The sequence below is a fragment of the Ostrea edulis genome, chromosome 6, assembly GCF_947568905.1.
Source record: "Ostrea edulis chromosome 6, xbOstEdul1.1, whole genome shotgun sequence".
NCBI classification, from domain to species: Eukaryota; Metazoa; Mollusca; class Bivalvia; order Ostreida; family Ostreidae; genus Ostrea; species Ostrea edulis.
The window spans coordinates 86,103,053-86,120,470 of NC_079169.1; the positions used below are offsets into that span (position 1 = coordinate 86,103,053).

General features: G+C 35.7%; 1 protein-coding gene and 1 long non-coding RNA gene across 2 annotated transcripts; both read right to left on the minus strand.

The window, feature by feature from the left end:
* Positions 1-9,034: 9,034 nt before the first annotated feature.
* Positions 9,035-9,738, minus strand: LOC130047438 (uncharacterized). Its single transcript, XR_008796335.1, has 2 exons — positions 9,409-9,738; positions 9,035-9,310 (listed from the first exon to the last, which is right to left on the minus strand). It is a non-coding gene; the product is annotated as an uncharacterized LOC130047438 (long non-coding RNA).
* A 1,199-nt stretch (positions 9,739-10,937) lies between these two features.
* Positions 10,938-16,914, minus strand: LOC130047341 (zinc finger protein 862-like). Its single transcript, XM_056142028.1, has 4 exons — positions 16,909-16,914; positions 11,539-12,381; positions 11,234-11,384; positions 10,938-11,062 (listed from the first exon to the last, which is right to left on the minus strand). The coding sequence occupies exons 1-4, from the start codon at positions 16,912-16,914 to the stop codon at positions 10,938-10,940; spliced, it is 1,125 nt and encodes a 374-aa protein (XP_055998003.1).
* Between the last annotated feature and the right edge of the window lie 504 nt (positions 16,915-17,418).

A 17,418-nucleotide genomic window follows, 5' to 3' on the forward strand; every position in this document is an offset into this window, starting at 1 on the left:
CATCTTCATCCCATGGGTAGTCCATATGTATGATATGGTGACGGTAGGTGGAAAGGATAATGCTTTAGAGTCCGGAAACCATTGCGTCTACAGACGGACGGACAGACGGACAACCCGATTCCAGTATACCCCCCCCCCTCCCCCCCCCACAACTTGTTGCGGGGGGTATAATAAAGTATTACTTACTGATATCGTAAATGACAGTCTTTATCAACATAAAATCCTTGCTTAACGATTAAATCAATGTTAATCTATCATATATTTTAAATTACACGCCGCTAAGAGAGCGGCCATTGAAGTTTGATTGATGACGTCACACCGTCGGTTCCGGTTTATTTCATCAACAGCACTGTAAAGAGAAGTCATGAACAGTTAAGTTTGGAGATGTATAGATTTCAGCCCGTTCTTTCGCAAAAATAAATTAAGAAAAGAAGACGTTCAGTCGAGTCGCAAACCAGGCAGATGTTACACTTTTCTTCACACCAATGTCTCGAACCTCAACTTGTCATTACGCAAATGATGAATCCATAGTCTTTTCTTTTCAGATGACTTGGGTGGGTCAGGAATTTTGAGACAACAAGATTGCTACATGTAGCCATATCCCCCACCGCCGCAAAAAAAGTTGAAAGAATAAAAGTCCCATAACTCTCTGTAAAATTTGTCGAATCAAAATGACGGCGCAATGTGATTAACTACATATGGTGACTAACAACCCTACAAAAACCCTTGAGCGGTTTCGGAAGAGTTGCGTCCACAAAGTGTTCCTATAGTGTTGCATGTACAAATTCAACGAAGTCCCACAACTCCTGTAAAAATTGTCGAATCAAAATGGCGGTATAATATGATCAACTACACATGGTGACTAACAATCCTACAAAAAAATTAACAAAATCCATTGGGCAGTTTCTGAGAAGTTGCGTCCACAAAGTGAAGTGGGACGGACACCGGTTGCGATGCGTTGCGGTGGGAGACACAAATTCAAATCTCCCCTTCGCATTAGTGTAATTAACTGCTAGACAGGAGCGCTTCAGCCAATTTATTCGTGAAATCTACCACATGCACATCTTTGATGATCTTAGAATCTCATCAAAACCGGAACTGACGGTGTGGCGTCAAAATTATTGATTTTTGTGGTTTTGGAATCAAGAGTTCCACATCATGGCAGCCGCTATAGATAGCTTACTCCTCCTAGGCACCTGATCCCACCTCTGGTGTGTCCAGGGGTCCGTGTTTGCCCAACTATCTATTTTGTATTGCTTGTAGGGGTTATGAGATTGATCACTGTTCGTTATCTTCACCTTGCATAGCGGGAATTTCAATTTCTATTGTTTTCAAATTTGTATTAGGCCGTATATCAAGAGAATAGTATGGCAAATTTTTATCATATAATGAATCTTATCATTTATAATGTAAAGTCTTTTTGAGTTGCCTTCCCCTTTAAAAATGCATTTCATCTTTATGAATCGTTTGACGAAGGAGACGTACTGCAGGCCTATGTCTACGTCTTAGATTTGAGGCGCCCAAGACAAAGCTGGCGTTCCAACACATAACCTCTGATCATGATTGATTGATTGTATATTGTTTAATGTCTCGCTTGAGAATTTTTTACTCGTATTCGTCATCATTGCTGGTGAAGGGTTGCAAAACTTAAGCCTATGCTCGGTGCTTCCGGTCTTTTAGCAGGGAGGGATCTTTATCGTCCCACACCTGCTGTGACACGGGACCTCGGTTTTTGCGGTCTCATCCGAAGGACCGCCCCATTTAGTCGCCTCTTACGACAAGCAAGGGGTACTGAGGACCTATTCTAACCCGGGACTTCTCTGATCGGGAAAGGAACGCTCTAATCACTGAGCCGCATATAAATAGAACTGCTCTAATATGACCACTCGAAGACAAATTGAAAATCATAAAAATACTTAATTTGTTACATCAGTGACAATGCATTGTAGATTTTGGTTCTTTGCCGTTCAGGCAAATAAGTCCATTGTCTATCTCAAAGTACATTTATTAGGCGCCAGGAGGCAAACGAAATTTTCTTGTTTGACATGTGAATATTCTTCTAAGCTTAACGTTAAAGGTCATTAACCCAGATATCTGACACATTCTAGCGTTACCTTTCTTAAGATATTAATTACTTTGTACGGGAAGTTTAATACGGTTCCAACGCCTGAGAAAATACAGCTACCTTAGTACTATACAAATTTTGATGCTTAGTCAATTGCCGATATTTTGGCGCCGGTGTGGGGAGGAAGCCTCAAACTAAACTGGCAGTAGAGTTTGCACAAGCTCATTAAGTACATCATTAACATCCATCGTAAAACTCTTGGGTCTTAAAATGATTCTTAATATTTTCTTATTTAAATCTATGCATTGTTTTGAGGATAAATATGTCCTGGAGGAACCAGTCGCCAAGAACGGATTAGCCCCCTAGGAAGTAATTATGCACACGATTGCATGTAGACAAAGACACCTTGCTGACAAAATCTTGTTGAATTGTCCTACACCTTACATCATCCCATAGAGTATAACGATGCTGAAGCAGTTGCTTTGTTATTCATATATCCCAATTTCTGATAATAAAATTGAAATTTTGGTACACTTTTAAAGGAGTTATGAGATTGATCACTGTTCGTTATCTTCACTTTGCACTGCTCAATTATCGTAGTGTTGGAACCTATGGGAATAGCATAGATCAAAATGAAATTGACTAAAACATACAAGTAGAAACATGCATGGCACAAATTCTTTTAATTTCATAGAAATCGACAACCCATTTCTAGTAATAGAATCAATGATGTTTATAAGACATTGAAGTAAAAATGAAACGTTGTCTATTCAAACTTTCTTCCTATCGATATCATCTTTCCTTTGTGTAATATCTGGATCAATGCAAGCTTAGTGATGTTAAACGCAATGCAAGCTTAGTGAAGTTAAAGGAATTCTTTATTTTCCCAGATGAGACGTAAAATATGTCTTAAATTAAGAAATAAATAACCATTTAAATTTTTTACTACGAAATGAAGCGGGTGGTCACGTGATTGAATTCCGTGTAGCCCATATATTTGATGATATACCGTCCTCTTCATAATCAACTAGTTTCTGAAATGGATTTTAGGTCAGCTGAGTCGTTAACGTGACCTAGGCCGCGTCCGTCGTCGTTCGTTAACAATTGAAAGTTGTTATCCCCTCGCACTAGTAGCGAAGGGGTTATAGCGGCGCTGCTGTACGTACATATGTATGTGTGTGGGTGTGTAAGTTACAGCTTGTGGGCAAAAGAGGGTGTTGCACCGAAGCGGGAATTTTCCCTAATCGGAGCTACGTGCCAGCACTCGTGACGTAGAACTGACCTTCATTCATATTTATACTCATTGCGTATTTGCCATTTATATACCTGACGGATTCCGTACTAGGGACAAGCCTAATACATTTTATGTGTCAACACATTATACATGTAGTCTGAACATAATTTTTGAAATCGTGAAAATTAAACTCTCTTCTTTTTTTCTGAATATCAGATACAATGTATACGATTACATGTTACGAATATATCAACTATTTATTATTCTATACTACTGCTAGCTGCAGAACTGTAGCTCTCTGAAAAAAATATTTTGACAGAACAGAGAGCTACAGTTCTACCCCTAATAAAAACCTTCGACTTACGACGCACAAAAGGCTGCGCACGGTTGAGGCCTTATATCGTTGTATTCTTATGTTGCTGTCTCATAAATTTAATATAAAAAAATTCTTATTATTAATAACATATTTTCCAACTATAGTTGTGTCCAAACATACCTTCAAATATTCATTAAAGCCTCATACGACCCGAAAACTCCCAGCTTCAAATAATTTCGTTTGTTGACGTAGCCATGTTGTTGGTTTTTTTTTTATATTGTTGTTGGTATATATTCATAAAATTCATTATAATTTATATGTTCGCTCTATATTTCTTCAGTTCTGCAGCTATACTACTACAGTCCAAAAGCTCTTATACTCGTATGTATTATTTTCTACAACCAACAATTGGCAACTGTACATAACTCTGACCACAAAACAAAATATGGGAAGTTTAATACGCATTGATAAAGTTCAACGTTATTCGAAGTACATACACCTGTAAAAATTGATTCAACATAGCAATTTGCTACTGGAATACATATACACTCAAACTGTTTAACGGTTATTTATCTTGTTTGGCTTTAAAAGTTTTTCTTCCAAAGCTTTGCAAGTTCACAACGGTTTTTCGTAAAAGGCACCACTTTCATTCAGAAAAACATACAAGTTCTCGTTAGCAGCCTTCACTATTAAAACACAGGTATTACATGCTGTATTCAGCGTGTTTGTTGAGAGTCCTATTCACAAACTAAACAGTGTCCAGGTTGGAAGCTTATTTCAAACTCGGCACATGGTAATAAACAGAGATTTGACATGAAACATTTATAAAAACTAGAAGCGTGTTTCAATTGAGAAAATAAATCTAGATGACAAACGTAATATGAAGGAAAAAAATGTGTTCGTGAGGGTTTTCACCGGGTTTTTTTTTGTTGTTGTTGTATGTTTTTGTGATCTAGATGTATTCTTTAAGTTATACAGTATATGAAATATTAGCGTTTCTGATGAACCTATATTTTCATAAATCGTCTGTTGAAGTTAACTTGTTAAAGTGAATATGTGAAAATTACAGAAAATTTGAAACAGTCTCACATGAAAATGCAGCACAGGAATTTTCTCAAACTTTGCTGTTAGTTTTTATAGCATATGTTCTAACTAATAACAAAATATCTCAATGGGTATTTTCTTATCACTTAATAGTAATCCCATGTATAAAATGTATATATTTTGCTCTGGGTCTCAAAAACATTTTGTTTTTAAAAACTACACATCCAGCAACCCATGTGTACTTAAATCTTCATCTGAAAACAAGAAATTGTATTTTAAATAAAAAGTGCATGTTATTTAACAGGTATGAGACCTACAGTAAGTTAAAAACATAATGCATCGCATTTAGCAATGCATTGCATTTAGCTTTGTTTTTTTTTTTTAACAAGAGCTATCGTTCTTTGTCTCTAAGGGAACTCTCCTAATTAGGAGGTATTTAGTCCATGAATGTTTTGTTTACTAGTTTGGTAGACGGCGATATGAATTGAATTTAAGTGGGGTACAGGTGTTTTATGAGATTTAAAGAACTGAAAATGTAAGAGAAAGATGGCTTGCTATTTCAATTACTTTGTTGACTCTATAGAATGTTTGAACGATGAAGTTATTTTGAAAAATCATGCTGAAAAAGACATACAAATTGTTCTAACAGAATGCTGTGTATTACCGGACAATATCACTGAATGTTCATTCCATATTTGTTCGTCACATTTCTCCCATATTCTTGAGAGAAATCTTAAAAGCAGAAGAATTTGTTGTGAAATTCCAGCATGCATCACTACACACCCATAATCAAAATCAAGGAGAAAATACAAACTATTAACTTTTACAAATGTCTCAATCAGAGAGAATTGTGGTGTCATTATACCTGTTGGAACTCGTAAGTATATGATAACATATATTAAAGTATTCTTAATCAGTCATATTTCAACACAAGCAAATCAACCTTTTGATCAATCAACCTCCACATACATGTCCATTTTTAAGCTATGGATATTAATAGGTGGCCTGGAGGTTGTAAAACCTTTTGAGCATGTTTTCATACTCAAACTCAAACACCGTGCTGTTAATCATACTCATAAGTGAAGGTTATAAAACTTTTATAAAATTATTCTCATACTCAAATGGAGTTCATGCTGAAGATTTTTCGAGGACGCTTGGAGTTTGCTCAGAGTTGTACTCTAAACAAACATTGCTGAGTTTGAGTATGACTACGGTAAACGTTTTATAACCTCCGGGCCAGGTGTCTATTGTCTTGTCCCCTCAAAAGCCTATAAACAGAATCACTGCCACTGTCCATAGTTGAAATATAAAATTTGATGGTACTTGCTGCAATTGGAAAATTCTCCCAAAACTCGTTTGGGCCTGTGGATCGAAATGTTTACTGTCAAGACAGGTACATATCATGAATTCTATTAATTTTTATGTAATGTGTGCACTTGCATGTAATTTTTGACATTTTTTTCCCCAGCTGTTTGTGGCAATTGCAGAAGAAAGCTGTGTACTAATCGACCAAAATAATCCATTCAAGTAGTTACAGATTTTGATACTTGTTTGTCAAAGGTATATCATTACATTTACATAAGTATTCATATTAATACCAATGTAAAGACTAAACTCTTTGTTTGGTCAAAGCAGGTGTTCAGTTTAAATAGGTTCATAACATTGAAACTCATAGCCAATTTGTGGATTACTATTTTATGTGTATCTACATGTATATGTACAAATAAATAGTTAACATAAAGGGATTTTGAAAACAAAACAAGAATGTCTAAATATACATGTATGTAATATTCTTTTTCACAGAGCAATGATGAACAGATATTAGGAAGGGGAATGAGGAAGCATTTCAAAGATGTAGAGATGCAGGTATAAAAAATTCAGTGATCTTTACATTAAATGAAAGTTCTTAGCTTGAAAGCCATATTGTCTTATTGGTAGATGACATTGTACATGTTGTATAATAATATATGATATCCCTGAAATATAAGGCCGATAACCAAAATATAGCACAGAAATAATACCCATGAGCAACATTATTAGTTTATCTGATGTATTTTTAAATATCAAGTCTAGTTTTAAAGAAAAATTGTAATATGTCAAATAAAGTAATCATTAATATTATCATTATTATTGTTCCTTGGGAAGAATGGTACCAAGTCTCTATATTTTAGGTTGCTCTTTAGTGTACCCCTACCACCTTAGTGAATACATGTGCATCTGGAAGCTGTGATTGGAAAACAATGTACACAGTACTGATACTTTTTCCTCAGTTTCATACTTAAACATTATTCTGTTTTACAAAAATTGCAGTAAGTTTTTGTAAGGCCATTTGGACTCCAAACTCCAACTATCATCCACTTCAAACAAAAACAATATGGAAATTATGTTCCATTGCGTTAGAAAAATATGCAACTCAAGAATTGTTTTGTTTAAAGCTGTGTTATTGTTCTAAAGGGGTAAAACGTTTTAATTTTGTCGCATATGGGACAAAGTGGTATTGGTCTGCCTACATGTATTATGATACAACAGAGCATTTATTACATCAAATATTTATGATGAATGGTTGCTGATGATATTTATGCTTCTTAATAAAAATTATGTAAGAAGGATGACATAGGAATAATAGTAAGATTGTTTCTAAATTTGAACTACTTTTTTCTGCTTTGCAGGTACATGTAACTGATAGAATAGATGACCTTTGTGTTTCCAGTCAAGACTTTGAACCATCACAAAATAGTTTATCACAGGTTAATACACGTATTTTCATATAACTACTACCTATGAAAATTTTTGGTATTGATATCAGATTTAACGATTGAACCAGTGAGCAATTATTTGTAGATTGGTACAGTGAAACAACAGGGCATATAAGAATAAGATGTTATTTTTTTTTTTAAACTTTGATGTCCTGCATGTATATATTATTCATTTAAAAGTTTTGTTACACCTGTTTCTTTCAAGTACAAAAAAATGATTATATCATAACACATCACAGGCAATTGCATCGCTTGGGCTCGAATTTACTATATAAAGAGTAAAGGTATAGAACTCTAAATATAGGGTACCCAAGTTAGCCGATGTAAAAACAATAAATTAATTGATATGAAATTCTACTTTGTATTTTAATTAATCATACATAATCAATCTACATTACTACCAAAGTTCATCCCGAAATTCCGTATACTTCCCAAGATATGCAGAAATGAACTCGGAAAAATGCCTATTATTTTTTGGTTGACTTTTAGCTGGGCCCTGACACTATACGACTACACAAGAGTGTTTGAGCATTGCAACAAAATACGTTTTTTTCTTCAGTTTTATTCTCGAAACCACTGCACATGCAAAAAGCTTTTGTAAAGAATATGTAAAACAATGAAGGCATCCATATAAGCAGATATGCAGCGAAGTATATAGTTTCCAGATACACATTAAGCCATATTGTTGACACTTTCATGTTTGACCGCCATTATATTTAGGGTCAGGCTAATAACAGGAAGTGGCCAACAGTATAGGGTTTTACTAAAATCCGAAAAATACAAACAGGAGAGACATTCTGGAAACTTGATTTACAAGATTATGGGTACAATTGCTGGTGAATTAATAATTTATTATTTTCTTTATGATATTAGACAACAAGTGCTTCTTAGAAAAAGTTAATGATATTTATAGAAGGTGTGACTTCCAATACATATTTATTTTATGATTTTAAATCAGATCTGAAATAAACCTCAAACATAAATTTGATTATTTTATGCATCTTTACCATTTTAATTTACTATGAGTGATTTTTCCCAATTTGAGGAAAATGTCGCTAATTTTTCCCAATTCAAAAGGAGGGGTGGTAGTTTGAAAAAACCAACAACAAAAAATCACTGACTCTTGTTGATGTGTTGGATCAAGGTCATTTTGCAAGGTCAAGATCACTCAGAACACGTATGAGGAAAGGTCTTCAACGGTTTTTGAACAGGTATTAGTCATATATAACTCAAATAATAAATAGGGAAATGACTTAGTCACTCAAGGTCATTTTGTCAAGGTCAATTAACATATACAATTTGTGTAGAAAAAAACCCATTGAAAAGTATTTTAACAGTTATTGGTCAGGTTTACTGATATTCTTGTTAGTTAAACATCATGTAATACTTTAAAAAGGTTTAATCTTTACATACTACAACAATATCATGCGTACAATGTCTGGCATGAAAAGTTGACGATAACAAATAGTGATCAATCCCATAACTTCTGTAAAGCAGAGTTCCTGAAACTAGTAAAAAAAATCTGTAGGACAATTGTCCGGTAAATATTCAAAATTTACCGGACAATTGTGAAATTTACCGGACATTGTTCTTTTAAATAAAAAGAGATAAAATTAACATAGATCGGACTAATAATTTATTTCTATTTCCATTTCATGCACAGTTTGTTCAATTGCTCTGTCATTAAAGTCTTCTGTCTGTTCGTTGTCAGAGTCACAGTCCGTCTCGTAGTCACAGTCATCTGCAGTCTCAGGGTCCGATTCAGCAACTGTTGTATTCCTAGGTTCCTCATCCTGTGTCACTTCCTGAATCATAATGTCTTCGTCTTGTTGTTCGCTGTTCTTGTTGCAAGTAGATCTAGCGTAGGTCAATCATCTTGGCTGCTTACTTGATGTCTACAAAATATGTTCATTATCATATATATATACGTGATTAAAATCCAAACTACCGAATAAAACAAAAATTAAACTATTACAATACATGTTATAATTACCATCCATTTATTAATTGCTTCTGTTGGATCAAAGTTCAAAATATCAGTCGACTCCAGCTGAATAACCATGCAATCATCAAGGTGCTTGTTACTCAAACGCTGTCTCCTGTTTGTCTTGGTCATTTTCATCTGGTTGAAGGAGGCCTCATTGACAACAGAAGTGGCAGGGAGTGTACGCAGTAAGTCCATAACAGTTAGAATGTCCTGGATGCCCATGTCAGAAAAGCAATTCCAAACATGTGTCCACTTAACAGTGTTCAGCTTATTTCCATATCTTAAAACCAGACAGAAAGCAATTTCCACAGAAATAATAAACTTTTGGCATTGTTATATACAAAGGTTAAAATATAAATGTTGTTACTTGTGTTGTAATATAGGTATTGTGTAATACGTACTTTTTTTGCACAAGAGTTTTAAGCAAGGACCACTGGTCCTGCAAATCATCTACATGCACGCCTTGCTGAGTTAAAGTGTCCTTAAATCGATTGGTGACAGCATCAACATGATCACATCCATAGTCTAAACTGATTTAACAGATATATTTGTTGTGTTTATTGTATGAGGTCAATATGAATATGTTACACTGGATTGTGCTGGAGTGTGTTTGTTACAGGCTAGTAGTTAGTGCAAGAGCCAGGGTGGGTTTGTTACAGGCTAGTAGCTAGTGTCGGAGTGAGATACAGGTAAAAAGCCGAAGCATGGGCATGCATAAATACATAGGCAAAGTCCCACTCCAACTACACCTCAACCATATATTATTTCTATTTCTATGATAAAAACTTACATATCTGGTATTTTCTGAAATGTTCACATTAGATGTTTGTTTACAGACAATCCACATATCATAAATCATTTTGTAACCTCATTTGCTATTATAATACAGTATTTAATCATTATTACCTTTCAATTCCTCCATCGGCCAGTTTCTAAAGTTGGCAATTTCTGTAAATTTCACTTCATCTCCAAGATCTGCAAATCTAATACTTATTGCCTTTGTCATGCCAGTAACCATTTTCTTAATTAAAGAATCACTGTCAAAGGGCCCTGCAGATGTTAATGGCATGCCTGCAACTTCCTTGGTTTCTTCCAAGTTTAAAAGAGTCTCACTCTTCCTAAAATTAATTTACATATATAATAAACAGATTTCGAGACAATTCACTTTTCATTTTTCTCTTTTCACATAAATAATGTTGCTTACAACATTAAAGATCTTACTTCTGATCCAGAGATTTTAAATGGCTGAGAGTGGATTGTACCATCAAATGGACATCAGCTAGTGTCACATCCTTGGACTGTAGAAAGAGGGATAGTCTGACCAGTGGATTCAAGACATCCTACAAGCAACAAAACAAATTTACTGCATATTTCATTTTCAAATTGTTACTATACTAATGTAGACAGTAAACAAATTATCTGAAATACTACTTTAAATTTAGGTATACATGTACCAGTAACACTGTGGCATAAACAATAACTTGGAAGTTGCACATGATTTTCACCAGACCCTCTGCTTTGGGATGGTATGCGACTCATTCTGCAGATGAGAGACATATCCAGGAAAACTTGAAAAGAGCGACTTTAATGCTCTTTGCATGTGTGGCATCCAGCAACTGCCTGATACTCTGTGGGGAAGTGTGCCCTTTACATTCATCACCTTTAGAAATATTAATTAATATTTTAGTTTTCAGTATACAATTCAATTCACAGTACTCTTTTAAGTTATTACAGGACTTAGATATTTAAAAAGTGTAAAAACAAATTACCTCAAAGGTGTGTCTGAGATTACTGCGTTGCTTTGGGCTCCTTTTGTAAAAGTAGAATATACCAAGGAGTAGGGTAGACAGACGCTCATACTTTTTATCTCCCTTGACCATGTCACGAAAAGAAAGTTCTAGTCTATGAGCCAAACAATGACAGGCCAACAGTTCTGGAAAATCCTTTTGCAGCAGTGTCACCAGGCCTCCTTTTTTGCCCATCTAAAATTGTTAAAATGAAGTTCCATAATTGTAATTCAAATTTAAAATTGTTCAATCTTATTGAGAAAGAACTTATGTTTCTATACTTTTTTTCACAGCTTGTTATTGAATGTTGCTCAAAAGTTTTGTGTCAGCTGAAAATTAAAATATTTACCATATTTGCTGCACCATCACATCCAAAACCAATCAATGAGATGCCCTTATTCAATTCACGCTTCTTCAGATTAGTGGTAACAAAAGTGTACAAGTCAGCAGAAGAAGTTGAGGCTGGCTCTCCAATTGTAAGAAATTTTGTACAAACGTCACCTTGAACACAGTATCTCACAAAAAGTGTCTCCTGCTCTATTGAAGCTTCATCCGTAGATCCATCCATTGTGAGGCTGAAAAACTTTGCATTTTTAACTGACTCTAAAATACCCTCTCGTTCGACTTCTGCAATGTTCTCCATAAAACAAGTAGCTGCTTTACAGTTATTGTACGTCTCGCCACTGTCAAGGATACCCTTAGCAATGTCCAACTTGTTAAGCCACAGAAAATCACTAATCGGTCTCTTACTTTTAACAATACCATGGATGTTTCTAAAGTAAAGTTCCAAAGTTTTCCGCTTGTGCTCTTTGAGAGCTAACAAAGATCTTCTAGCTGGTGCCTCCTTTGGATTCGTTTTCGTGGTCTCAAAATCCGTTGCATCTTTGTGAAAAGTCGACTTCTCATGATCTAATAAAGCGCTAGTTCTAAAGTTATTTGAACCTTTCACAAAATTTATTGGATATTTTGACCGACTTTTCCCCGATTCCTCGTAAGAGATGCAAACTTTACAAAACATCATATATCCATCATAGACCAGCCATTTCCAATCATCTAGCCATTTCTTGTGGAATTTTCTTTCCCTCTTACTTCCTTTATCCCCATCATTGTCTTTCTGACCGTCTTTTTCTTTTCTTTTAGTACCTGTGGCACCCGAATCCACTTTATCGGCCACATGCCCAATGTTGGTCAACTCCAATAGGAAATTGTCGTACGTGTGTAAAAAAAGAACCCGCGAATTTATCCGGATTAAAAAAATAAAACTACGCGTTTGTTTGGCTTTTCCCTCCACTTTTAATTAATAGTTATTTTTTGTAACTAATAAAATGACTATTACATTTAGTTATATTTGTTCAGATGTTTTTAAATTTCAAAATAGTCCATAAAATCTGCCGGACATTTTGACCGATAAAATTTGGATTTTGCCGGCCCCATTCAAAATTTATCGGGGATGCCCGATGGACCGGCGCGTTTCGGGAACTCTGGTAAAGAATACAGAATTAAGGGTAAGATGAACACGGATCCCTGGACACACCAGAGGTGGAGTCGGGTGCCTAGAAGAAGTAAGCACCCCCTGTTGACCGGTCGCCCGCTGTGAACCATCATGTATATCTCTATCGGGTACACGGAGTTATGAATACAGTAATTTTTCTTTGTATTTAAAGACAACAGGTCGAGACCATGATTATTTGAAACAACTATGTATAAATTGCTGGATAGGTGAAATTCAAACATTGACGGTTACTAGCATTTTCGTTCTCGTCTGACAGAGGAGGAGGTAATTTAACCAACCTAGTAAGATATAGGGCAGTACTGATCTTTTGGTTTTATGTTTATTAATAATCGTTGATCCAATAGCATCATAAGAAGCTGCGAAATACAACGATACAGTTATATAAGTAGTATATGCCTTCGTTAAGAGTTATCATTCTTTGATCATACAAATCAATCTCATAGTGACAAACCGACTAATTAATTCACTACGGAATACAAGAAAATTTGTAAATGTAATACTGCAACGGTCGGTGTTTAATAGACTTTTTTGTGTATAATAAATATTAGATTATATTTACAAGTTTTTTCACTTTCTTATTGGTAATTGGAATGTAATAAGAAGTAGGCGTAAGTAATTTTATTTTTCATTTCGAAATTCGAGCACTGTAGCTATGTTTTGTCATGCGCACAACAAGGGTTGAAATGTCTTCTTAAAAACGTCACAGAGTTCAAATACAGTCGTGCATGTTGAACATGGCAAACGAAAACAAATTTCCATCGATCACATATCATCTTGGTCAGGAGAATATGGTATACATGATATTAACGGCAAACTAACAACACAACTTTATGACAAACGGGACGATTTCAGCTTCTCCATCATCGACTTCACATATTTATGTAGCAATATTTCATTATCACCTGCATATGGTGTTTAAATCTCTCAACTGATTCGATACGCAAGAGCTTGTTCTGCTTATGGTCAGTTTTTAAATCGACGCAGGCTACTGACAAACAAGTTGATGGTGCAGGTGATTTTGACTACGGATAACTCCGTTTACCTGATAAAGATATAGGACTCACTGCGGGTCATCTTCACAAGTTAGTTGTTTTCGACCGATTATAAAAGCCGTTGTCTGATTGGTTTGCAGCTTCAGGCTGCAAACCAATCATGTGCTTCTTCTCGAGCCCAACTCTTAAATAGCGACTGATGTCAAGGGTTAATGCGAGGTAACGAATCAATAACCCTTGACTTGTGAAGATGACTGCGGGTATGACCGGTCGACAGGGGATGCTTACTCCTCCTAGGCACCTGATCCTACATCTAGTATACCCAAGGGTCCGTGCTTTGCCCAACTCTCTAATTTGTATTGTTGATAGGAGTTATGAGATTGATCACTGTTCGTGTTATCTTCATATTTCATGTATGTTTGTTTGTTTATTGTTGTTTATCGCCACACTCAACAATTTTTCAGTTATCTAGTGGCGCCCAATTTTTCTTGGTGGAAGAGAGAACCCAGATACAATGTACCTGGGAAGAGATCACCGACCTTTCGAAAGTAAACCGAGAAACTTTCTCACTTACCGGCGCGAGCAGGATTCGAACCCGCGCCGACCAGAGGTGAGAGGCCGTGTGGTTTTGAGCTCGATGCTCTAACCACTCGGCCACGGAGGCCCACCTTTCATGTATACATTGTGTATGATTTCTAAGGGGACTTTAGGTCCGTCCGCCAGTCCAGTTTTCCGCACTCTTTTTCTCTGTTCTTGCAGATATTCATTTCATATTTGGTATATTGCTTTGCCATAACAAGTTACAGATCAAGTTTGAATTTGGTCCCGTCCGTTGATTTTTCAGTTAGTCATGACCCTTGGACTTAGGAAATGTGCATGACTAATAAGTTTTCCAGACGTTTTTTGGTTGTGCTTGCAGGTATTCATTTGATATTTGTTACATTGTTTTGCTATAACAAGTTACAGATCAAGTTTGAATTTCGTCTCGGTCCGTTGATTTTCCATTAAGTTATGGCCCTTGAACGTTCAAAAATAGCATGTATTGTTAGTTTACATCCAAGTTTCTTATCTCTGTAGATAAGAATACTACAATCATTAAAACTTCTAGCATAGTAATACAACAATATAGCTAAATTATTTATGATCACCTACATGTCACAGTTTATTGACCTGGTTAAAGACCTAAACCTAATTATGAATTTGTCTTTTTTCATGGTCTAGTCTCTACTCGAATAGTAGTTGATTTTCAACCATTCCTATCCTGGTTCCCCATTCTTCGCTTTTACCATAACCTACATAGTGAACTTTGATTATTGTTGTGGTACAGTAACTTTTGCAACCGGTAGGGGACTGTATATTGTCATCCAATATTTCTGTTACCTTTGCCTCACTATTTCCTATTTGATTGATTAAATATTGTTTAACGTCTCTCGAGAATCTTTCACTCATATGGATTGATTGATTATTGTTGTACGTCCCTCTCGAGATGTTTTTTTTCTGCTCACGGAGAAGTTTTTGAATAAAGTCTGCTTCATGGGAATAGAAAATCAGCTAACAAAAAAGCACAATTCCTGCCCACGAGAATTCCATTAGACTGTAGGAAGACCTGATCACCAAAAAACTACAAAGATATTGTAAATGAGGAAGTCCAGTATATTTTTTTAATTTCAACTTCAGAGTATTTGTGCTTGATATCAGAGTAGTGTTTAACCAAGTAATTTTTTGGATGACTGATCACTAGATATGAATATTTGCGTTGTCCATTTTTGAGGCAAGTGTCTATGTAAACAAGTCTAGTCTTTAATTTATCGTAAGGAATGGTTGTGTAAATAACCTTCGCCGGTATTGGTGACGTCTCCAAATGAGTGAATGGAGACAGATTCTCGAGAGGGACGTTAGACAATATTTAATCAATCAAATAGGAAATAGTGAGGCCAAGGTAACATATAATAAAAAAGCGTCTATGTCAAAAAATCTAGTCTTTAATTTATCATAAGGAATGGTTGTGTAAAGTGTTGAAAAGTCATACGTTTTGATGTTGATTTGTGACAAGTTTTGCGATTTCAAATTTACTGAAAGTCTTTTTTATTAGAATCCACATTTGATTTACACCTCTTTTGGAATAAGTAGTCGCACTCTACGTTTGAAGTTTCCTCTTCACAGTGATTAATATTTTCGTGAGGAGCTTGGTAGATGTATCTTTCTTTTTGTAAGGGTTTTTGCATGTAAAACGTCATGGGTCTGAGTCGTTTTCATGTCACGTAGTTTTCGAAACATGAATGTCATTTTGCTCTGAAAGAATCGGACACATATATACTCCCGTTTTTTATCACGACTTTGGAGGATGTAGAAAATCTTGTGAAGACTCAACTTTCCGGTGAAGAGTCAACTTTCCGGTATTTTCACGCCATGTTTCAGCAATACTTATTGCTTTTGTCAGCAAATTCTATAGCATATTAAATCCCCCATGTGTTATAGTTATCAGTCTTCATGTGAATATAGGTTTGGAGTGAGAAGATGTCTACAAAACTGCGGTGCTTGAACCAAGTGCGGTCAAGCATCTGAATATGAACTCTCGTTATTAGTTTTAACACTTTTCACCACGAAATGGAATCAGATTCATTGTATGTAAGGTTGAGTCAGATCCTGCAGTCGTTGTTGTATACAATCATATCCTCTCTGAGATTTTAAAAAACCAAACAGTTTAAGTACATGTACATTGTCCCAGGTGTAGATAATTAGTAGCAATTGTTTGTACAATCTTTTACGTCCCACTCATTCCATCTCTGGTGTTTCCAGGGGTCCCTGTTTGCCCAACGCTCTATTTTGTATTGCTCATAGGAGTTATAAGATTGATTACTGAACATCGTTTCATATTGATTGTTAGGCCATTCTTAGCACACTGATTTTGACTACGGATAACTCCATTTACCTGATCAGGATATAGGGCACACGACGGGTGTCACCGGTCGACAGAGGATGTGTACTTCTCCTAGGCACCTGATTCCACCTTTAGAACATCCAGGGGTCCGTGTTTACCCATCTCTCTATTTTGTATTTCTTATAGGAGTTACGAAATTGACCACTATTCGTTATCTTCACCATTCATTTAAGACCTTTTCAAGAGACGTCACTAGCTGTATGAGAAATGCAACATTTTTCTTACATGTACCTTTGCATGACGCTCGAGGTCGAAACGGTGAGGGTTCTTTACCTTCATAACGCCCACTGCAACACTCACCTTCTGAAAACCAAGTTTTATTCGCGGCTATTTTATTTCACGATTCATTTGTGGTAAACAATTCGCGGCGAGTAATTTTCGCGATTGAGATTTTGACAGGCGTTCAAAAACTTGTTAGCGACGATGAGGTTCTCGCGAAATTTTCTCACACGCGATTAAAAGTTGGTTTACAGTAATGTGCCTTTCGGAAACAGTTCCCACCTATGTTAAACGTCTTCGATTTGATGCGGCGCTGGTATGAATAACCCCTACCGGTTATGAAACAAAATTTGTATGTATCAGTTGTTAATTAGTACAAATAAAATAGTCAAAATCAAATACCTATCCAGAAAACCTATCAAACCATTTGATAATCTAGATGCTAGTTTCAATTTAGAAAACCATTTAATAAATTTATTTGCACTTTCGAACACAGCTCTCACATTTTTGTTAATCGACTTAAAGGTCAAATGAAACGATTTTCAAAGTTCGTTTTTCAAATTT

What these genes read in the sequence shown, in the direction of transcription:
- LOC130047341 (XM_056142028.1), bottom strand. An exon ending in GTGATGGTGCAGCAAATATG is followed by an intron (nt 11,385 to 11,538) that starts GTAAATATTTTA and finishes TAACAATTTTAG; the next exon opens with ATGGGCAAAAAAGGAGGCCT. An exon ending in TCTGTCTACCCTACTCCTTG is followed by an intron (nt 11,063 to 11,233) that starts GTATATTCTACT and finishes ATATTTCTAAAG; the next exon opens with GTGATGAATGTAAAGGGCAC.